General features: G+C 43.4%; 1 protein-coding gene across 1 annotated transcript in view; it reads right to left on the reverse strand.

The window, feature by feature from the left end:
- Positions 1-24063, reverse strand: part of LOC126416915 (protein nubbin-like) — a 616560-nt gene that overhangs the window by 147764 nt on the left and 444733 nt on the right. The window contains exon 3 of the mRNA XM_050084798.1: positions 21970-22083. Coding sequence (XP_049940755.1) covers positions 21970-22083 — 114 coding nt within the window. The remainder of the gene's footprint in view (positions 1-21969; positions 22084-24063) is intronic.

Here is a 24063-nt window from a genome sequence, read left to right on the forward strand (position 1 = left end):
CGGTACGGACAGCGGCAGCTACTCAACCCACTTGCACTTCAAGCCTCATCGCTACGACACCACTGCTCGTGCTTTCTGCAGTAAGCCTCATTCTATTTGCATACATGAAGATGGTATCTGTTCTTTCGAACATGTCCGAAAGAACAGATACCACCTTCATATAGTTAAGGCTAACCAGCCATTGACCTTCTTCATCTGTGCTGGATGCACACGCATTGCCCGAACCCTTACGGGACTCGGTAAGATTGTCTGCCGCGAGTAATGAGTGTAATGGACAGGGGCACTACGAATTTAGTGTGTGGACATGAAGTTGGAGATGTGGGTGGGTCTCACGGGGAACGTGCAAGGGATAAATCCCTGCAGTCGCACTGTCCTCTGTGCCCTCGGTGGCTCAGATGGATAGAGCATCTGCCATATAAGCAGGAGATCCCGGGTTCGAGACCCAGTCGGGGCACACATTTTCAACTGTCCCCGTCGATGTATATCAACGCCTGTCGACAGCTTAGGGTCTTGATTTAATTATCACTTCATCCTATTTTCTCTTGTATCGGCTGGACTCTTATTCTTGCTGCATTATTTGAAATGAGTCTTCGTTCGCTTGAAAAAAAAAAAAAACAAGTTAAATAAATCTTCTGTTTGCTTTGTTAACGTGCTCGCTAATCATTTTTGCTCCTGTCCAGCTTTTCTATGACGACAGTTGCCACACCACTCTGTGGCCACCTCTTCTTACTGTTGCATATGACGTACACAACAGGTTAAATTCCTCACATTTTTCTGATCTCTTCTTCCACGATCACTAACACAGCTAACGACGTAGCTCATTTTTCGCGAGTCCAATTTAGTAAACAGCTTTTGGGTTTGGGCACCAGATATAGCTGACAGCTGCCGCTAGAGAGGGCAGCTGTCGCAAATCATGTTGCGGAGTACGCTCCGTGTGATTATCAGCTCATTTCTGAGCGTACACCAATCACAGTCGGTGTGGTTCACATTAAAAAAAACATTCCAAGTGAGGCCAGTAAATGGCTACACAGGATAATTGAAGTGGCGTGGGAGTCGGGACAGGTTCCATCAGACTCGGCGAAAGCAGTAATCACACCAATCTTTAAGCATGGAAACAGAAAAGATTGTAACAACTACAGAGGTATCTCTTTAATGAGCGTTGTGGGTAAAATCTTCTCAGGTATTGTTGAAAGGAAAGTGCGAGTATTAGTTGAGGACAAAATGGATGAAAATCAGTGTGGGTTTAGGCCTCTTAGAGGTTGTCAGGACCAGATCTTTAGCTTACGGCAAATAATGGAGAAGTATTACGAGTGGAACAGGGAATTATATCTATGCTTTATAGATCTAGAACAGGCATATGACCGGGTTCCTAGGAGGAAGTTATTGTCTGGTCTACGAGATGCAGAATAGGAGGCAAACTTTTGCAAGCAATTAAAGCCCTTTACATAGATAGTCAAATGGTTCAAATGGCTCTGAGCACTATGGGACTTAACAGCTGAGGTCATCAGTCCCCTAGAACTCAGAACTACTTAAACCCAACTAACCTAAGGACATCACACACATCCAATCCCGAGGCAGGATTCGAACCTGCGACCGTAGCGGTCGCGTGGGCATAGATAGTCAGACAGCAGTTAAAGTTGACGGTAAATTGAGTTCATGGTTCAGAGTAGTTTCAGGGGTAAGACAAGGCTGCAACCTGTCTCCACTGTTTTTCATATTATTTATGGATCATATGTTGAAAACAATAGACTGGCTGGGTGAGATTAAGATATGTGAACACAAAATAAGCAGTCTCGCATATGCGGATGACTTAGTTGTGATGGTAGATTCGATTGAAAGTTTGTAAAGTAATATTTCAGAGCTAGATCAGAAATGTATAGACTACGATATGAAGATCAGCATCTGCAAAACGAAAGTAATGTCAGTGGGAAAGAGATATAAACGGATCGAGTGCCAAATAGGAGGAACAAAGTTAGAACAGGTGGACGGTTTCAAGTACTTAGGATGCATATTCTCACAGGATGGCAACATATTGAAAGAACTGGAAGCGAGGTGTAGCAAAGGTAATGCAGTGAGCACTCAGCTACGATCTACTTACTCTCTTCTGCAAGAAGGAAGTCAGTACCAAGACTAAGTTATCTGTGCACCATTCAATCTTTTGACCAACTTTGTCGAATGGGAGCGAAAGCTGGGTGGATTCAGGTTACCTTATCAATAAGGTTGAGGTTACGGATATGAAAGTAGCTAGGATGATTGCAGGTACTAGTAGATGGGAACAATGGCAGGAGGGTGTCCACAATGAGGAAATCAAAGAAAAACTGGGAATGAACTCTATAGATGTAGCAGTCAGGTAGGGGCATGTTACACGTATGGGAGAAGCAAGGTTACCCAAGAGACTCATGGGTTCAGCAGTAGAGGGTAGGAGGAGTCGGGGTAGACCAAGGAGAAGGTACCTGGATTCGGTTAAGAATGATTTTGAAGTAATAGGCTTTACATCAGAAGAGGCGCCAATGTTAGCACTGAATAGGGGATCATGGAGGAATTTTATAAGGAGGACTATGCTCCAGACTGAACGCTGGAAGTCATACTTAGTCTTAAATGATAATGATAATGGTGTTGGTGGTAGTGGTGATGAGTGAGGCTCATCAAGCGAACCGTGGCGAAACGCTCCGCTGTTGGCTAGGTGTCCTCTGTCTTATGTATAAATCCTACCTCGTAAGGGTTTTAGCCCGACGAGCACCGGACAGCAGGTAGTCTTTCACCGCGGGCACGCGCGCGCTAGAGCGGACACTGTGTGTCGACCGGTCGGCGAGCGGCAGACGGAGAGGGTCTGCGTCTGCTGCCGCCCGGCAACAGGATCGTGAACGTGGACGTGAACGTGAACCGGGACGGGGACGCAGCGCGAATTGGCGTGAGGCAGCCTCCGCCTCCGCCTCCACCTGCCTGTGCCTGTGGCTGTGGCTACCGGCGCGGTCCCGGCCGCGGGCAGCATGAATACTTATTGGCGGCGGGCGATGCATTAAACATGACAGGCGGCCGGCAGCGCCTTTGACATGGAAAGCGCAGCGGCCCGGACCGGACCGCACCCAGCGCGGAAAAAGGCCGCCAATTTGAGGCGAGCCAGCCGAGGCGTCTGCTGCCCCAGACACAGGCGCGGGCAGTCGCCGCCCCCGCCCCCGCCACCGCGTGCTTGCTGCGGCGGACAATCCCTCCCAGGAAACTACGTGACAGTAGTGTCACCGCAGTCGGGCAGGCTCGAGAAAACTGGTGATGCGTACTGCGAGCAGTGAGAGGGCTGAATACCTGCAGCGGCGATACATTCCGAGGTGAAGTCATGGGACATCTCCTAATGTCGTCTGGGACTTCCTTTTGCTGGTCCTAGTGCAGCAACTCGACGTGGCATGGACTCAACAAGTCGTTGGAAGTCCCCTGCAGAAATATTGACCCATGCAGCCTCTATAGCCGCCCGGAACTTCGAAAGTGTTGCCGGTGTAGGATTTTGTGCAGGAACTGACTTCTCGCTTAAGTCCCATAAATTCTCTGGTGGGATTCATATCGGGCGATGAGGGTAGCCAAACCATTCGCTCCAATCGCACAACTATTGCCCAGTAAGAATGAGATCGTTGTTTGGGTTGCAAGTGGTCTCCGAGTAGCCGAACGTAACCATTTCCAGTCAACGATCAGCTCTGTTTGACCAGTCGAAAGGACACAGTGCTTTCCATGTAAACACAGCAGACACTATTGTGGAGCCCAGCTTGCACAGTGCCTTGTTGACAACTTGGGTCCATGGGTTCATCAGCTCTTACCAACTGAAATCAGGACTCATCTGACCAGGCCACGCCGGCCAGTGTGGCCGAACGGTTCTAGGCGCTTCAGTCTGGAATCGCGCGACTGCTACGGTCGCAGGTTCGAATCCTGCCTCGGGCATGGATGTGTGTGATGTCCTTAGGTTGGTTAGTTTTAAGTAGTTCTAAGTTCTAGGGGACTGATGACCTCAGATGTTAAGTCCCATAGTGCTCAGAGCCATTTGAACCATTTGACCAGGCCACGGTTTCCCAGTCGTCTAGGATCCAACAGATATAGTCACGAGCCCAGGAGACGCACTGCAGACGATGTCGTCCCGTTAGCAAAGGCACTCGCGTCGATCGTCTGCTGCCAAATTTCGCAGCACTGTCCTAGCGGATAAGTTTGTCGTACATCCCACACTGATTTCTGCAGTTATTTCATGCAATGTTGCTTGCCTGTTAGCACTGACAACTCTGCTGCTCTTGGTCGTTACGGGAGGGCCGTCGATCAGTTCGTTGTCCATAGTGAGAGGTAATGGCTGAAATTTGGCATTCTCGGCACACTCTCGACACTGTGGACCTCTGAATATGGAATTCTGTAACGCGTTTAGATTCAGCTATAATTCCGCGTTCAAAGTCTGTTAATTTCCGTCGTGCGGTCGTAATAACTTCGGAAACCTTTTCACATATATCGCTTGACTGCAAATGACATCTCTGCCAATACGCTCTCCTTTTTTACCTTGTGTACGTCGTACTATCACCATGTGTATATGTGCAAAGCGCTATCCCTTGACTTTTGTCGCCTTAGTGTATTCAGCGCACACTGTTAACTCCACAAACCACTGTAAAGCGCGAGTCGGAGGAAACTTTGAAGCAATGTAAGTGGTGTTCCGTCTCGTTTCCTTCGCCTACTTAGTGAAGTAAAACTGGATTTCTATATGCTTTTAATCTTTCTTATCTCAATTCATGATTCCCACGCAACATATACAGGGTATTTCAGAGCATATGAACGAAACGTCTGGGGGTGATAGATCACGTCATAGGGAACAACTTACACTTCCCGTCGACTCTACGTGTCTTATAAAATGTCAAATCTAAAACACCTTCAAACGTTTACATTTCAAATTTTATTTCATTTATGCGACCACTTTCGGCGTTTCACTACACCACATTCAGGACATGTAGGAAGTATCCAACCTGATGTGCAATCGAAATAGGGGCTAGCTAAGTAGACTTACATTTTAACAACGTGACCCCTTCGTTCACCAATTGGAGAATTGTGGGTCCTTACAGATGAACCATTCTTTTTCCAGAACTCTTTCAACGAATCGTATTTCATTCACGTACCGTAACAATCATCATGTGTGATCATCCCATTTCATATCGCTTCATAGCATTACGCGTAAGTACTTAAGCGATGTGACGTGCTAAAGATGTTCACTACTCATCTTGTAATAAGTTACCTCCGGGTTCTTTCTCTTTCTTACAGACAGTATCTTGCATTTTTGCACATTTGATTGGAGCAGCCGTACATTGCACTAGGGGGAAATTTCGTCACACATATTTCTGCAATTCATTACGATCATCGGACCATGACGCTTTTCTGTCGAAAACAGCACCTTCTCTGAAAAATCTTATATGGCTGTTGATATTCTCTAACAAATCGTTTCGACGACACAGTGGCATATCTGTCCAACTATTCCGTATGAGCGTATCTTTGGTATTAGTTTCTTCACTGAAGTTCTCTCTGTCTAAACTTTATAACGTGAAAATGTATTTAAAATCATCCTCTTGCAGGGCCCGACAAAGTTAGGAATGTGAAAAATTTGTGTCGCCTTTAATTTGGGAATATCTTACGTGTTGTAAGCTACGTGGCCAGGGAACGAGTAAATGGAATGTCGACCCGCGCTCCGGGAAATTATTGGCCCAGCTCAGTACATAAGATCGTTAATAGATGCCTGTAGAACTTACTTAATGAAGTTGCGTGAGTAAAAATAAACAAGTATTTTGCTCAATATTTGTGATAAACAGAAGATAAAAAACTTCAAATAGCCGTAATTCAGACAATTGACCCCAAAGAGAAGACCACGACGCGCCTGATCCGATGGAAATGGCTCGAGCGAATAAAGCGGGCTTTGAAAAACTGAACAAGTTTACATTTACGATGCGATGCCTCTGGAACTATTGAGAAAGTTACTCTAGAAGCATTTAACTGAGTCGTCAAGTATGAGTAGTTTATTCCTTTTATTCTTTATGTAACAAATATTCCCTGATATAAAAATATTTTCAGTTTTCTGCGTCTATCTTCGTAGACGTTTTGACACAAAGTGCTTTTCTACCGTTGTGACCTAGTTCTCTTTCTTCCTGTTTTGTGTTAATACGCAAAGCTCTTTATATCTACCAAATACAGGGTAATATATAACATGTCTGCGATTTCAGTTTTTCTTCTTTAGTGCTCTTTCCAACGCTAAGTTAAATATTCCAGAGAGCTATACTAGTCCTGGTGTTTTCCGTAATTTCTGGTCTCACCAATTCTTGCTTGTACCTCTCAGTCTGCCGACTGTGTAGTCCACATTCTTCAGAAGTGCTGAATTACTACTTCTACAGCTTTTTTTTTATATATATATATATAGCTCTACACTCATCCATGATTTAGTATTTACTCGTGGTCCCATTTCAGTTCCATACCGAAAAATGAATGTGAGGGAGGAATGTACGGCATTAGTTACCGTTCTTTTATTCATTTCCCTTTTGTAGAAGACTTTTAAACTAAGCTGACTTTCACTGGACAGATTTCTCAAGCTTTGTTTGGCTATTAACATGTTTTCGAGGCATTCAGCATACCAGACAACCTGAATGGAATACTGCTGCTATCAGGTGAATGTTACTGCACAGTAGTCTGATTGTTATGCTTATTATTCTCATTTCTAATGACAGTCTGCCACTGCTCCGCGTGATCAAACATGTTAATCGCGTTGTGCCTATATATAAACAGCATTTTGCATTTTGTCATTATAAATATGGAATTCATCTACTTTGTATAGGCCTATGGACGGGGAAACGAATCCGCCCTGCATTTCTTGAATGAACTGTGCCTCGATTGACGTGCAGCGATTGAAACAAAACTTGAACGCGTAGAATACATAACCGATCTCTTTGAAGATCAAGTCATGTGCCATCAGAACCGGTGATCAAAATAAAGACTGCCGCGACGATATTCATTTTACTGGTTTGTGTATAGTGTAGAAAAGATGGGAAAAAGTGAAAACGTACGAGAAAACTCTGCTGTGGTGTGTAGAGTCAATCAGAAATCACGTGCAGACCTATCAGTATCCAAAATAGTAACGTCAAGCATTTCAGTCGAATATCAGCCCCTATGAATTTGCTAACAGCTGTGAAGCTTGCCGAATATTTCGGTAAATGTCGATTATACTCATTATTGATTCAAAACCAACAGCGAAGGAGGAACAAATAAATAATTTGTCAAAATAAGAGCGGAAAGGGACTAAAGGAAAACGACAGAGGTTCAGACTATCGCACAGATGGTAACTTTAAAGCGGTAGTATTACTGGGGATGTTGGGATTAATGAACGTGCTAACAACTGCAGAACTTTTAACTTCGTTTATTATATAGAAAGCTATTTTATTCCTCTAATTACCTCTTTAACGTTTTTATTGGAGCCATCGTAGGAGAAATTCTTTTCCTTATGAAAGGCTGCCTGTTCATCATTGCACTTTCTAACAGCTTATGTTTCGTGGAAGTAGAATTATTATATTAACAAAAGGAAAGTATTTCAGTTGAACGAAGATGAAGCGACGAAAAACTGGAACAAGCACTACAGGCAAACACTGGATGTAAATAACGATGTTATATGGTTACTTCATCGAATCACATGAAACAGGAGAAGGTATGTATGCAAGAGCTGTTCGGCGCGGTGTGATATGTAAAAATGCATACAACTAAACGGGTCGTCTGGAAGAAGGGGGCGAAGAGGAAAACGTTTCGTCATTTTGAGGATTTTGGGAATGAGTGGAGGTGACTGATTTTACGTGACAGCAGGTTTCATGACGCACGAACGAAAGGAGATTGTGAGTTTAACAGTATGAATATACGAATTATTATTTTAGCAGCTATTTTGTTTGTTTAAATAAGAGAAATCAGGGCGTGCACAGAAAAATTTAAATGCTCGTTTTTCCCATGCACCATTCGACAGTTGGACGGTAGAGAGACAGCTTGAAGGTGGTTCATTGAACCCTCTGCCAGGCACTTTATTGTGAATAGCAGAGTAATCACGTAGATGTAGATGTAGAAAACGTGTTACCGGTTTCGAAATTATGCAGTTTACAAAGCACGTGAGTGTCAATGACGCTGATACACAATTATATGTTACAAAGATGTCATTCTGGGAAACGTACATTATGGGTGCGTTAAATTGAAGAAGTATTAAATACAGATAGATCTCTGTATTTGCTTTTTATGTGTTGTGAATAAAAACATGTGGTGCGCATTGAAAATTCGTTTTGTAACCAGACGATAGTATTTATAATGCAGACCAACGTATGCGACTGTGATAATAGAGACAACATTACCAATACCATACGATCCGAACAATACGAATATGATCCATTGGAAGAAAACTGTGAAAACAAATTCTCTAGACGGACATTTCACATAAGTTGCATTGTAACACAATTCTATAGCGCAACCATCTTTCTGCAGTTCTATAGTAAACCGGTGCAGAATTACAGGCCTATATCACTAACGTCGATTCGCAGTATTGTTTTGGAACATATACTGTATTCAAACATTATGAAGTACCTCGAAGATTTATTGACACACAACACGGATTCAGAAAATATCGTTCTTGCGAAACACAACTAGCTCTTTATACTCATGAAGTAATGAGTGCTATCGACCGGGGATGTTAAATTGATTCCATATTTTTAGATTTCCAGAAGGCTTTCGACACCATTCCTCATTGCATGCCTATGGAATATCGCCTCAGTCGTGCGACTGGATTCGTGAATTCCTGTCAGAAAGGTCACAATTCGCAGTAACAGACGGTAAGTCATCGAGTAACACAGAAGCAATATCCGGCGTTCCCCAAGGAAGTGTTATAGGCCTTCTATTGTCCCTGATCTATTTTAACGGCATAGGAGACAATCTGCGTAGCCGTCTTAGATTGTTTGCAGGTGTTGATGTCATTTACCGTCGTGTAAAGTCATCAGATGACCAAAACGAATTGCAAAATGATTTAGATAAGATATCTGTATGGTGCGAAAAGTGGCAATTGACCCTGAATAAAGAAAAGTATGAATTTATTCACATGAGTACTAAAAGAAATCCGCTAAATTTCGATTACGCGGTATGTCACACAAATCCGAAGTCTGTAAATTCAACTAAATACTTAGGGATTACAATAACAAATAACCTAAACACGAACGATCACATAGATAATATTGTGGGTAGAGCAAACCAGACTGCGATTCATTGCCAGAACACTTAGAACGTGTAACAGATATAGTAAAGAGACTGCTTAAACCATGCTTGTCCGCCCTATATTGGAGTATTGCTGTGAGGTATGGGATACGCATCAGGTGGGACTGACGGATAACATCGAAAAAGTACAAATTAGGGCAGCCCGTTTTGCATTACCGCAAAATAGCAGAGATAGTGCCACAGAAATGACACGTGAATTGTCGGCCGCTGTGGCCGAGCGGTTCTAGGAGCTTCAGTCTGGAAACGCGCGACCGCTGCGGTCGCACGTTCGAATCCTGCCTCGGGCATGGATGTGTGTGATGTCCTTAGATTAGTTAGGTTTAAGTAGTTCTAAGTTCTACGGGACTGATGACCTCAGATGTTAAGTCCCACAGTGCTCAGAGCCGTTTGAACCATTTGATACGTGAATTGGAGTGTCAATCATAAAAAAAGTCGTTTCTTGTTGCGGCGGGGTCTTACGATGAAATTTCAATCACCAGTTTTCTCCTCCGATTGCGAAAACATTGTGTTGGCACCCACCTACATGGGGAGAAATGATCATCACGATAAAATAAGAGAAATAAAGGCTCGCACAGAAAAATTTAAGTGCTCGTTTTTCCCGCACGCCTTTCGAGAGTGGAAAGGTACAGGACAGCTTCAAGGTGGTTCATTGAACCTTCTGCCAGCCACTTTATTGTGAATAGGAGGGTAATCACGTAGATGTAGAAAATGTGTTTTGACAAAAGCATGAATCTGTCTTACGATGAACTGTATAAATTCGAAACCAGTAAGGTTACTTTTTGAATGAAGTAATGTAAAACCTATCCGCAGCTAGCTGCTGTGCACGATCAGCCATTTATTGCATTTCTGTGCCTTGTGAGGATATTTTTAAACTGAAGATTTGATCGCTTCAGTTACCCAATAGACGCTTTGCCTAATCAAATAAAGCCTCATCAGAGGATTTGAAAGAATAACTGTTTATACAGACACACAAAAAGCGCCAATTGTGTGAGAAACGGAAATAGTTATTGTAACGATAAATCTCTGCCCTTTCGAGCTGGGGTGGGAAGCCGCCGAACCCTTTTATACGGCCGTCTCGGAAGACTATGTAGGACTGTTTGAAAGGCGGCGGCAGCTCTATCGCGACCACACATCGTTTGGGACGCGACAATAGCGGGTCGCGAGGCGGCAGTGAGAGAGTGAAAACGGCTCGGGACGCCTCTGGGTAGGCCACGTGGCGGGCAGGCGCGGAAGGGGTTCGCCGCTCGCCGGCTGTCTCTCTATTGAGTGCGCCTCCTCACTCCCCGGATGAATGACGCCGTCGCGTGTCCTCCGGCTGCAAGGGTTGGTCGCTAACCGTGCCCACTTCTTTATCGCCGAGGGTTGCGCTGACTGCCGAGCAGGTGGAATTTCAAATCAAATCTCAAACTGCCGTACGGTGGGGGCCCGCAAGCGAACGTCGCTGGAGGGGGAGAGCGTCACTGCCGAGGTCTTACTCAGGCAACCAGCGATCCACATCCATCGCCGTGGTTGGGCTTTAAAGAGCTGAAAACCGCAGACAACGCAAGTCTATGTTACTAAACGGCTAAAATGGTCACCCGATCCTAGTTACGGTTTGCCTGACTACTTCCAAGGAAAACAACACATTTATTTTCAATATTTCATATATTTACTGACCGAATTTAGAAATAATAAAATGCTGTGAAAAGCCACTCTTTAAGAAGTACAGGGTGATTCAAAAAGAATACCACAACTTTAAAAATATGTATTTAATGAAAGAAACATAATATAACCTTCTGTTATACATCATTACAAAGAGTATTTAAAAAGGTTTTTTTTCACTCAAAAACAAGTTCAGAGATGTTCAATATGGCCCTCTCCAGACACACGAGCAATATCAACCCGATACTCCAACTCGTTCCACACTCTCTGTAACATATCAGGCGTAACAGTTTGGATAGCTGCTGTTATTTCTCGTTTCAAATCATGAATGGTGGCTGGGAGAGGTGGCCGAAACACCATATCCTTAACATACCCCCATAAGAAAAAATCACAGCGGGTAAGATCAGGGCTTCTTGGAGGCCAGTGATGAAGTGCTCTGTCACGGGCTGCCTGGCGGCCGATCCATCGCCTCGGGTAGTTGTACAACTAAATGAAACTTTATAGCTCCCTTAATTCGCCGACAGATAGTGCTTAGCTCTGCCTTTTGTCGTTGCAGAGTTTTAAATTCCTAAAGTTGTGGTATTCTTTTTGAATCACCCTGTATAATGTTACAGCAGAGGCTTAACACAATAAACAAGTATCAAAAGGTCTTTTAAAAAAATTGTGGCAAAATCTAAAAAAGCTGTAGAGTCCACTTGTAGCTACTAATCCTCATACATTAGGATATCAAAGTGCAACCAGTTTTACGATAATAAATCGCCTAATTTTGCTGGATTACATTATGCCATTAAGGCAGTATGATCTACCAACCTTCTACAAAGCACAATCCTGGCAACATCAAATGCAATGGACGTTGAAAGATCCATCAACAGTCTGTAATAATCACTGGATCTGGCAACATCAATTGCATTTGAGAATCCCAGGATACGTGCGTTGTAGAACGTTGGGAGCTCTTCTTGGCTTAATGTAATGTAATCTAGCCATATTACCCTGAAGATGTGGAACCTTGATCCCACAATAAATGTGGATTAGCAGCTACAAACAAACTCTACAATTTTTAGACGATTTATTACTTGACTTACTGTGTTAAACCTCTAATGTAAGAGGCATTTAAAAAGCATTTAAAAAATTTTAATTCGCTTAGTACCTACGGAATATTCCTAAGAAGTATACTTCATAAAGACGCAACATGTGAAGACTACTTGAGAAACAAATTAAGCACAGGAAGGAGAACAATATCAAAACTGACCTCCGTTTTGCGGTCCAAAAAAATTGGAATAAGTGAAAATTTAACATACATGAAGGCATCACTTAGCCAAATACCATCTTTTGTTCTGAGTGCTGGACGATTACTGAGAAGAACCGCAAGAAGATCGAAGATTTACTAATGGACTTTCTAAGACAAACATCATGGAGCTTAGTTCGAAACATAGGAAAAAAATAAGGATGTACAGGAAATAAAGCGCAAGAAAGATAACATGATGGGTGTAATAGATCATGGACAACTTTTTTGGTTTGAAAACTTAATGAGAATGGGACAGAAAAAATACCCAAAACATAATTGAATATAAACCGGCAAACAGAGGGCGCAGAAAAAGTCTGCTACTTAGATGGATCCAAGAAATAAAACAAGAGTACAGCTAAACGAAATTTGACCTTTGAAGATATCAAATTTTTAAACATGACTGCTTGGTTCAGTGACCGTTTTTAAATTAGAATTGAAACAAACGAGCCCTCTGTCACTATTATTTTTAGTCTTATTGTCCAACTTTCAACACTTCTAAGAGTGCCTTCATCAGAATTAAAACAATTAAAATGGCCTATAACATAGTTACAAATTTATAGGAAAAGACATTTTTATATAAAAAGTGTAAGTACTGACTAACAATAAAAGACAGTAGCAGTACTTACGTGTCACATATAAAATAATTAACAGGCCAGAAGGGCTTTACTCACAAAATGTGAGCCACTACGGACTGCTCGTACCTGTACAGCCACAGGCTCCATATTTTTGCCATAGTGTTGCCTAAACACACATCGCCCTATCAAGAGGCTGTATAGTTTCTGTATGGAAGCGACCCAACTCATAAGTGCAATTACAATCGGTGGTAGGGAGCTCACTTCCTGTCACATTTTTACGTTTGGCACCAAGAGCAGTTGATAAATACAACATTATCAAAACTACAAAACCAAGAAATGTGAGCTAATTTTGATAATTCTAACAAATACACCTGCTGGAGGAACATCAGCAACTGAGCATTATGGTAGAGGTTGAAAATACCGCTTAAGTTGTCACGTTCTTTTTATTTTTCAATACCTAAGCGACGACCTGTTCCTGGCTCTTACAGAGTGCTCGGTACTTCCTCTGCTCGTCCATGGCGGCGCTCGGAGTCCAGGACAGATTTATCACACCTGTTGATGAGCGTGTAAGATGTCAAAACCAGTCGTGGTTTAAGTATTGACAAATAGAAAGAACCTTACAACTCAAGCTGTATTTTCAACCTGTGCTTTCATAACTGCAGTTAAGATGCTATGGCCAGATGAGAGGAAACGCAGATTCTGGCAAGACAGACGATTAACGAAAAAATCCATTGAAAATACGTCTCATAGAAAAAGGCGAAATGCTTCTGCAACGTAAATATACACATTGCAGGAAGAAAAGGAATTTGAAATCAAGAAACGAAAATATAGGAGTTCAAGATGTGATGATGACTGTTACGAAACTGAACTGGAGATGCGCTGGCAATATAGAGATAAGAAATGGTGGGAGATGGTCTAAGGAGATTCTGTGTTGGATTTCTCATGATAAAGAAAGACCTTAACAACGAGCTAGTGGATGACGGATTAGCGACAAAAACAAATAACCAGTACAAACTTGGATGCGAAAAGTTGAAGGCCATAATATATTAAAAAACTAAAAACTCGCCTCGATTGCGAAAAAAGTACCTAGTTTTGACCTAGGTTTCGGCGTAGATAACTACACCTTCTTCAGAACAACAATAAAACCCACAAGTGCCTAAGAAGACCTTCGTCAATGATTAAAAGAACACCATAGCAATGCATTTATAAACGAAAAAGAAGGAAAACACAAACATTACATATGTACAAAGTGTTTTTCCTTTTTTTTCGTTTATAAATGCATAGCTATTGTGTTCTTTTAATCATTGACAAAGGTCTTCTTAGGCACTTGTGGGTTTTATTGTTGTTCTGAAGAAGGTGTAGTTATCTACGCCGAAACCTAGGTTAACACTAGGTGCTGTTTTCGTAATCGAGGCGGGCTTTAGTTTTTTAATATATTAACCAACGATTTCTGACGCGCTGCGATGTTGAAGGTTCTTGAAGGCTATAAGGTATATTGGAGTCTGGAAGAGGCTAGGCACACCAGGGTATAAGTGGATAACGATGATCAAGAAGAAGAAGAAGCTGAAGATCATGGTCGTGGTGGTGGAGATGGTGATGATGGTCATGATCATGAGGATAGCCTTGATGATGTGATGATGATGATGATGATAATGATCATAATCACGATCATCATCATGGTGGTAAGCATGATGATGAGACATGATATGCTTATGATGATGATGATGATGATGATGATGATGATAATAATAATAATAATAATAATAATAATATGGTCATGGTGATAATCAAGATGATGAGGATCATGATAATTGTGGTGATGGTAGTGGTGGTTAACTTCTACTACTAGCTCTGAAACTGTACCTTACAAAGAAAACAAAGAGAGAGGAAGGGAAGGAGCGCCGCGGCTGAGAAGTGGGCGCTCCCCGGGTGCTGGCGCGTGCCCGTGATTGATGCAGCACACCCACACACCGTCTGGGCGCTACTCGCCGGCCTTAAACTGGATTTAGGCGGCCGAGTGGCGGCGGGGAGAGGCAAGGCGAGAAGCCCTAAACACTTTGTCCCCGGGCCGCGCCGGACGCTCGTCTATTCAAATTGAGTTGCCGGCCGCTCCTCCAGGCCCCAGCAGAGACAAAAGAGCGCCGGGGAGACCCGGGCGAGGGTCGCCTGCCGCTTTTATGGAGCCGGCCTCGGGACAGCCCGCCCACGCAGAACGGGCCAGGGGACGCCTTTGTCGCTCTCTCGCTCTCTAGAATACCTGACTTCCTAGAGAGTGTGACAATGCTGCCCGCTGCCTCAGCCGCAGTCATTATTTAATGGTGTCGCTACTGTTAGGCGACTCCGTGCCACAAGAGCACGCCACAAATGGAATACGTGAAACGTCTAAAATGAAGTTCCTCAGGAATGTGTAAGTTGCACTACACTAGAACAGAGGAATGAAATCACAACAAAACAGCAAGCGCACACACTCTTTAAAGGATAACTTACACACAGGGGTAGAAAAACCATTCAAAGTCCCTAACAAGAAAGGGAATATCATCCACCCGTAGAGATATGCATTACTAGAGTTGCACTCTACCGAAACTACTGTTCGCTAGATTTGGTATAGCACATCAATGACGCAGTAAAAGGTAGGACTACCAGAGGTAAAAGAAACGTAGATAAATGTGTGTGAGAGTATCCGAAAGCCGACGACTTCTCTTTGTCTTTTGTTTGTTTTGCACATAATTAGAATTACGCATCGTTCAGTGTTAGGCCATTGCATATTTTACATCCTTACAAAATATAAACTGCATTTCATAAGTAATAAAAATTATTTGATTCTGCAACTTCAGCGCTTGTATGTAACCAAAGCAAAATTACTTTAGACGAAATGCAATTTACTTGCCCAAACATAAAAAATTTATACAATTATTGCTGTTATTATGTGCTCAATAGAACGTTCTTCATCGTAATCAAAGGCAAGAGTTCCCTGTTATTACTGGAAGTGCGACAGTGGTTTATGAATACCAGAAACATGTTTTATACAATTTTTAAGGTGGAATAACAAGTACATTGTTATTGTTCTGCTGATTTTTGTGGTTACGAACTAGTTTTCGGCTTATCAGGCCATCTTCAGGAAACAACTGTTTTATGTAAGCTCGTGAGAAAATTTTATTTTCTAGCGCTTTGCGATAAATCGGCGTTTTTTAAAAATCTTTCTACAGCAGCTTCCTGTTTCCGTTTACATGTCAACAATTTTCGAATAACACTTGAAATAAACACTGGAAATTTCAGTTTTGCTATGAATACTGTTTACTTGTAAATAACAGACAGGAGAATAACTATGTAGAACAAAAATGTTCCGTTGGTTGCGCGTTATTTTCAGGGGTTACAATCTTTTTTAAATTCTCGTATTCTTACATTTCATTCTTATATCAGTTCTTATATTAATACTTATATTTTATTCTTATGCGTATTCTACAGGAAGAACTGGTGCATTCCCTTGGATGATATCGATTGCAGAAACATTCGAAAGACAGAAATTCCGAACACCACAAGCAGCGTGCGAAGAAAGGTTTGCCACAGTGATATTTCTTCGTATGAATCTTACTCTGAAAATAAATGTTAACAGTGTCGAAGATTTCACGCGTTAGCATAAATATCGCGGCAGTCCAAGCATACCGAAAACTCGCCCTTGCAGTTTATTATGAATCAAGGTAGACTACAGGAATTTCACCGAAAACAATTTCAAATAATTTTCTCATTTATTTATTGTATTTTCGTTAAATTCATTCAGCAGACATGCAACCAGCAGACGAATAAGGACAACGTTATTCCAATATAAATCGGAAAACATTCGTGGAATAATCTTCTGCGGACATGAGTAGATAAATGAAAAACGAAAATAAAAATAATCATCGAGCGTCGAGCAAGGGGCGTAATCGAGTGATGTAGTGCTTCAGCTGAACTTTTTTCTCGCTAAAAGGCACATAAATTACCTCGAAAATTTTGAACCACCGTTTTCTCGTAAACGGTCGCGTATGCACAGATAAGCCGAGGCGCATGTTCGCTCATTTTGACCCCTTTTCTCTTCCCGGACGGGAAGTTTTTGGGAAATAGGGATATGGCACTTGCCGTGTTTTCGTTGTGAGTCACCGCGGCACACTACCTCCCGCGTAAGGCAAGCATCTGGGCTGACTGCCCAGTTGTAACGCGAATGAAAGTTTAGTAATCACACACAACAGCTATGAGTAGCTGAGACTGGCATTTAAATACGCGATATCCCTCGGAAGACGGGAAGCGCCCCCTCTGTCTGCTGGGTTCCCCTGTAGAAGCTGCCAGGTGCAGCTGCCGGCTGCTGGGGGAAGAGCTTCAAGGGCGGCGCACTTTAAGCGAAATCAATTATTTTAATTCGATCGCAGTAGGGAAGGCAAGGGCAGGGAAGGAAAGGGAGGAATGAGAGGCGGGGACGGGGGTGGGGGGTGAGCGACTGACCACTCGGGACCCCTGGGGCGGGGGCGGAAGGGGAGAGGAGGGCAGAGTAGGGGAGGTTTCGTGTCCACTTCAAAGGCGGCGACGCGGGGGCGGCCTGGTGCGGCCTGGACTGGCGCCGTATTCAGCGTCGGTTATTGGCTGCGATCCGCCAGCTGCTGCCGGGCCGGACACACTTATCAAAAGGCAATATCGTCGCGCCGCGGCCCCGCGTGCTGCCGTGTCTTCCCCTCCCACGGCGCCTTGTTGCGGAGTCGCCGCTCTTGTCGCCCCGAGACGTGACCGGCCGACAATCTCACGCCGCGCCGCCCCCGCTTACGACTCTCCTAACGACAGCCGCCACCCTAGCCGAAATATGTCTCACACCGTGGTGGTAATCTGACAGTACGTTATACGAGCTGAATTGCTTGCCGATTTCTTCATTGCAATATCCCGCTCGCTAGCTACTGACCCAGCATCTACACAAAAAATGGTTCAAATGGCTCTAAGTACTATGGGACTTAACATCTGAAGTCATCAGTCCCCTAGAACTTGGAACTACTTAAACCTAACTAACCTAAGGACATCACACACATCCATGCCCGAGGCAGGATTCGAGTCTGCGACCGTAGCAGTCGCGCAGTTCCAGGCGGAAGCGCCTAGAACCGCTCGTCCACTGCGGCTGGCAGCATCTACATACCATAAGGAGTCACACAAAGAATTTTTTTGGATCGCGATGTATTGATTAGCCTTGCTATACAGGGTGTTACAAAAAGGTACGGCCAAACTTTCAGGAAACATTCTTCACACACAAATAAAGAAAATATGTTATGTGGACATGTGTCCAGCAACGCTTAATTTCCATGTTAGATCTCATTTTAGTTTCGTCAGTATGTACTGTACTTCCTCGATTCACCGTAAATTTTCACAATCAACATGTGTGGGCTGACGAGAATTCCCACGCAATTGTGCAATCACGCCATCAACACAGATTTTCTGTGACCGTTTGCGCAGCCACTGTTGGTGATGTCTTGATTGGGCCCCATGTTCTTCCACCTACGCTCAATGGAGTACGTTATCATGATTTCATACGGGATACTCTACCTGTGCTGCTAGAACATGTGCCTTTACAAGTACGACACAACATGTGGTTCATGCACGATGGAGCTCCTGCACATTTCAGTCGAAGTGTTCGTACGCTTCTCAACAACAGATTCGGTGACCGATGGATTTGTAGGGGCGTACCAATTCCGTGGCCTCCACGCTCTCCTGACCTCAACCCTCTTGACTTTCATTTATGGGGGCATTTGAAAGCTCTTGTCTACGCAACCCCGGTACCAAATGTAGAGACTCTTCGTGCTCGTATTGTGAACGGCTGTGATACAATACGCCAGTCTCCAGGGCTGCATCAGCGCATCAGGGATTCCATGCGACGGAGGGTGGATGCATGTATCCTCGCTAACGGAGGACATTTTGAACATTTCCTGTAACAAAGTGTTTGAAGTCACGATGGTACGTTCTGCTGCTGTGTGTTTCCCTTCCATGATTAATGTGATTTGAAGAGAATAAAATGAGCTCTAACATGGAAAGTAACCGTTTCCGGACACATGTCCACATAACATATTTTCTTTCTTTGTGTGTGAGGAATGCTTCCTGAAAGTTTGGCCGTACCTTTTTGTAACACCCTGTATACATGCAAGGCAACACTGACTGCCTGACTCAACATGGTCTTCATCATACACAGAAGACCTCGTTTAGTAAGGGATTTATCGAAATTCCACGCTTAAGGGGGATGAAACAGGGGATGAAGGATTTTTTGAAAATATGTCACTATTAATGCAATTTTAAAGCTAGACTTACGAAAATTGGTATTTGGTTACGCGGTCAGAAGTAAACAAACACATGTTTCACCACTAAGGTAGATAAAAAAGTGAATGAAAGTTTATTTGACAACAAATCATTAATAAAGTAATACTAAAACATTTTAAAGTTACATCGACGAAAATAAGTATTTCACTTCTCAGTTGGAGAAAAAAGTTCCAGCATTTTTGGAAATTCGACCCCTAATGGGGTGAAATAGTGGGTGAAAGCTTTTTCTTGAAAATAAATCGTTATTAAAGAACTACTAAAGCATTGTTAAAACTACATCTATGAAAATTTGTATTGACTTCAAGGGTAGAAATAAATAAATACGTGTTTCAGTGTTTTTGGAAATTCAACTCCTAAGGGGGTGAAATAGGAGATGAAGAGTTTTACGAAAATATTTCATTATGAAAGCAGACTCGCTTTTTGTTAGAAGCACATTCGGAAAAGGCGATGCTTCTATGGCCTCATTTAGTGCGAAAAGTGCAGAACGTGTTGCAATTTGTGAACTAAATCGAAGAAAGCTGTTTAACAGTCACAAATCGGCTTTATCAGAACTGAGTAGAAAAAGACATGGAGCTTTAATACAATTAATTTTTCAGTAGACCTAATACATGTTTATTAAATTATCTTTGTTGTAATTACTACGCAAACTAATAATTATTGGTGACGGAATAGATAGCATCTTTGAATGTGGTTTCATGTACGGAAATATGCGGTTGAGATGAGAGAATACAGTACCGGATGTAAGACTGGAACCACTTATCCGATTTGTCTGCTTCTCTTTTGAACTCGCTAGATGAAATTAAATTAAACCATTAGGACACTTTAATGATGCAAAGACTGATAGGCATGTAGAGGGACACTAACTCCTTTATAATGTGTAGATTTACAAGTTAGCAATTGCCGTAGCAACATACAAATTCGATTAAAGAAAAACAAAATAAATTTGTGCACCACAGCCTTGCGATCGAAGCAGCGGGCTCTAAGCTAGTTCTTTTTAAACCGAGCCCGCAGTGTGCACCATAAGATCAAAATAAAAACGGAGACAGATACGATGTGTCTCAACGACAACTGTATTGTGGCAGCACTGTTGTTGACGAGACACAGTGTTCTTGTCCTTGTTTTTACTTTCATCCGATGATGGCTACCGTCGAACCGCGTCGTTTGGAACAATTAAGATACTGATCTAGACAAATTCTGTGTTTAAGTGCTAAAGTAATGGCCGAGCTCTGTAAGGATTTCTGATCGTATGTAATAGCATAAGGTGGGTGGGGGCGGGTGGGGTGGTAATTATATTAGATGCTGGATAGGCTGTCTCCATGTGGCACAATCACAGTCCGGAAATGTCATTTTCCACCATAAGCGAAGCGAATCTGATTACCTGCCATGCCCTCTGCGTACCCGATTTAGTGCCTTCCACGGTCTTTGGTTTAATTCAGTTCCAGGACTGTTCAGGTTGTAGTTTTGGAACCATTGTTGTATGGGTTAGTTTGTTTCTTTATTCCAGTAACGTGTCCGTTGGTCTCTCGACTTGTAACCGTCGTTTTCAAGTTCAGCCAGACATAGTGACAGTTGTCGGGATTTTAGACGCCTGCGGTTTAGTTGTGAGAGATCTTCATCGAATGGTAAGGCCTGGATCTTCAACGCTTTTTGTTTTTAATTCTCGTAGCAGATCGTCTTCTCTACATATCTCCGGAGATATAGAACACCGAAGCCAATATGTAAGTGTGGATTTGATGGTACTAGAGATCATTCCCGTAGTGTTGTTCAGTTGTCCACCAACAACCGTGGAATGACAACTACTGATCCATACTGGGGCACAATGTTCGGCTAGAGGGTATACTAGAGCAAGCCAATATGTGCGAAGAGGTTCAGCGGTTGCTCCCCAAGCAGTTGCACAAAATGTCTGAATTAACTTATTTCGAGTTCATATATTTTCAGCTGAGTTCTCAGAATGTTTTACGTAGAGGGTCATCAATAATAACGCAACACTTTTTTGTGAAATCAGGTTGGTTTTGTTCAGGATCCCAAACAACACATTATTCCCCGCCCTATTTTTCAACATGATCTCCGTTCAATGCAACAACCTCTTCCCACCTTACTGGGCGACCTGTATGCCCGCATGCTACCACTTTAGTGGTTGACGTCGGAGCCAATGTGTTGCTGCATCAATAACCTCCACGACCGGCCTCTTAAGGCGGAAGCACTTCCGCATGATCCTTCGTTGCTCTTTATGGTCTTCTGTTAGGCAACGAAAAACCCAACAGGTACATGGCTTTGAGTACAAATGGTGGACAAGTGTGTCAGCAGAGACATCCAGTTGAGCAGCGAGGTGTTTGATTGTGATCCGCCGGTCACCTCGAATGACAGTTTCCGCACGTTCCAGCACTGCGGGAGTCACAGCTGTATGCGGCCGATCGGCACGCGGGAGCTCTAACAGGTTTGCGAGACCTTGTTGTGATTACGACAGACGCCTCAACCAACGGCTCACCGTGCTTTCATTCACAGCCATGTCCCCGTAGATATTCTGCAAATGCCCACGAATATTTTCGATACTCTGTTTCCGCCAAAAGAAACTCAATGACAACACTGTGCTTGGAACACACCTCAGTTAGAGACGCCATTTTGAAGGCTACGTAGCTACATGTGGCGCCGACAGCCATTGGAACTTCAAGAAGCGGAAATTTTGGCAATCGAAATTAACCAGAAAAATGTGTTTGGCGTTTTACTGAACGCCCCTCGTACGTAATAGTGCGGTCATGACTCATCCACAGATACTTGGGATGTTTGTTAAGATGCAAGCTGCATACATATTCTCACATTTACGAGTTTATCATTAATTATAGTGGAAGTAGGCATACTCACCAGCATGGATGCCCCTGAGGCGCGCGTGCAGCGTGGCGGCGGTGCAGCGGGCCTCTTCCGGGGACCACGACAGCGCCGCTTCCGGAGGCCACAGCGACCGTGGGACCACTCCGTCTGCAACAAGAAAGCACCCAAACTGCACTCGCGGCGCTCACCAAACACACTCAACATTAACTTCATATCAACTTAACAAATGCGTAGCAGTGGAAGATATTACTATGCGGTGTAAGAGCCCACGCAATACCTTATTGGGGCTCTGTAATAGGACACTGCATTATGTAAGTGGCCTTCCTAAGTAACGAAGCCCAGTACGTTGTTCTCGATGGCCAGTGCTCATCAGAGACAAGCGTATCGTCAGGAGTGGCCCAGGAAAACGTGATAGGCGCTCTCTTACACTCCATATAAATAAACGATTTGACGGACAGGGTGGACAGCAATCTGATGACGCTGTGGTGTACAGAAAAGTATCATCGTTGAGCAACTACAGAATGCTACAACATGACTTAGACAAAATTTCTAGTTGGTGAGATGAATAAATATAGGGTGAACTCTACCGATGAAATTATAAAGCTTATTCCACAATATATTCTGATTATTTAACCCCCCCCCCTCCCCCCCCCCCCCCCCAGCAAAACCATACAGCCAACAGGTGGTACAAAAGTGCGCTATTGATATAATTACAATTTACACGGTAGAACAATAAAAAGAGAGCGCTGTACAAACATTAGTTCTTAATGTAATATAACAGCACTAAAAGACGAACTCCAGACAGCCAACAGTAGGTAAAACAGTGCCAAGTTACTATCAGTGCAGTTTTCACTATTAACTAATTATAAGATTGTGAAGTACGAAGGTAAGTTATTATATAAATTAAAAACAAAGAAGACACAAAATTAGGACCCAGTATTGTAACCGGGCTGGTTCCAGAGGAGAATGACGTCCATGGCAACTTACCACTGAAAGATGAATAATGGCGTCGTTTAGAAAGATCTTAATGCAAAGTAAAAAATACGGACGTCCCAGTTTTTAAACCGGGTTGATTCCATGGGAGGACAAGAGCCACATAGCGTATAGGCCAAAGCCGTCTTTTAAATAGTTCGTGAGTAAATAATGCCTCTATATATAGAAGTGGCGAAGTAAAGCAGTTACAGTTGTACGGAGTTGGTAGCCTCTCTCAACCAGTCTTTTATACAAGATTGCCTGCGTGGCTGAGTAGTTGGTACACCCCAATATGACGTGGTTCAGATCCGTTTCCACCGTTCCGATTGCAGTGTCCAGATGCGCCGATATGTCAACCGGTATAGCTGGCTAGGTTAACACCCTTTCCAGTCTCATGTGGACGAGGGAGGTCACATGACGTCCACTAAACTTGGCCGAGAAGATACGTTCGGTCGCCGGATGGCCGCTATTACGCGACATTCACAGTTCCAGTCGTGGTAAGCAGCTTTCTTAACCGTCGACTTGAAATCCGTACAAGGAATGGGTGTTGGGTGGAACTGTCCATCAGTAATGTTCCTTTTAGTAAAGTGGTCAAAAGTTTGATTATGTAGAATACCTTGACCGTTATTTATCCAAAGTAAGCGGATGTCAGTGCCCAATGTGGTATCACTTATCGGTACCACCTCGTGGGTGCCATAGCAGCGGAATTGAAAGTTTCCATTTTGACGCCAACAGCAGTCGCGCGCGATCTGGCGGACCCAATGGTGCGCGCCCGAGCCATGCCTACAAAGACTCTGTACAAGGAGCGCCCTGTGCGCCGCAATATAAGACGGCCGGCAGCAGCCACTCAGCCCACTTACTATTGTAGCCTATGTACTACGACTCCATCGTTCGTGCTTAGTACAGGGAGCATCACCAATAGGAAGATAAGGTGAAATTCCTCCCTGCCATGCTCCACAAAAGCGGTTCCGCAGGATGCCTTAGATCCAACATCAACAACACAAGAAAATGTCATAGTGAGGTACGCCGACAACAGGGTGTCGCATATAGTTGACAAAAAATGCAACATGTTGTTGTTGTTGTGGTCTTCAGCACAGAGACTGGTTTGATGCAGCTCTCCATGCTACTCTATCCTGTGCAACCTTCTTCATCTCC

Source organism: Schistocerca serialis, chromosome 8 (genome assembly GCF_023864345.2).
Source record: "Schistocerca serialis cubense isolate TAMUIC-IGC-003099 chromosome 8, iqSchSeri2.2, whole genome shotgun sequence".
In the NCBI taxonomy this organism is placed as follows: domain Eukaryota; kingdom Metazoa; phylum Arthropoda; class Insecta; order Orthoptera; family Acrididae; genus Schistocerca; species Schistocerca serialis.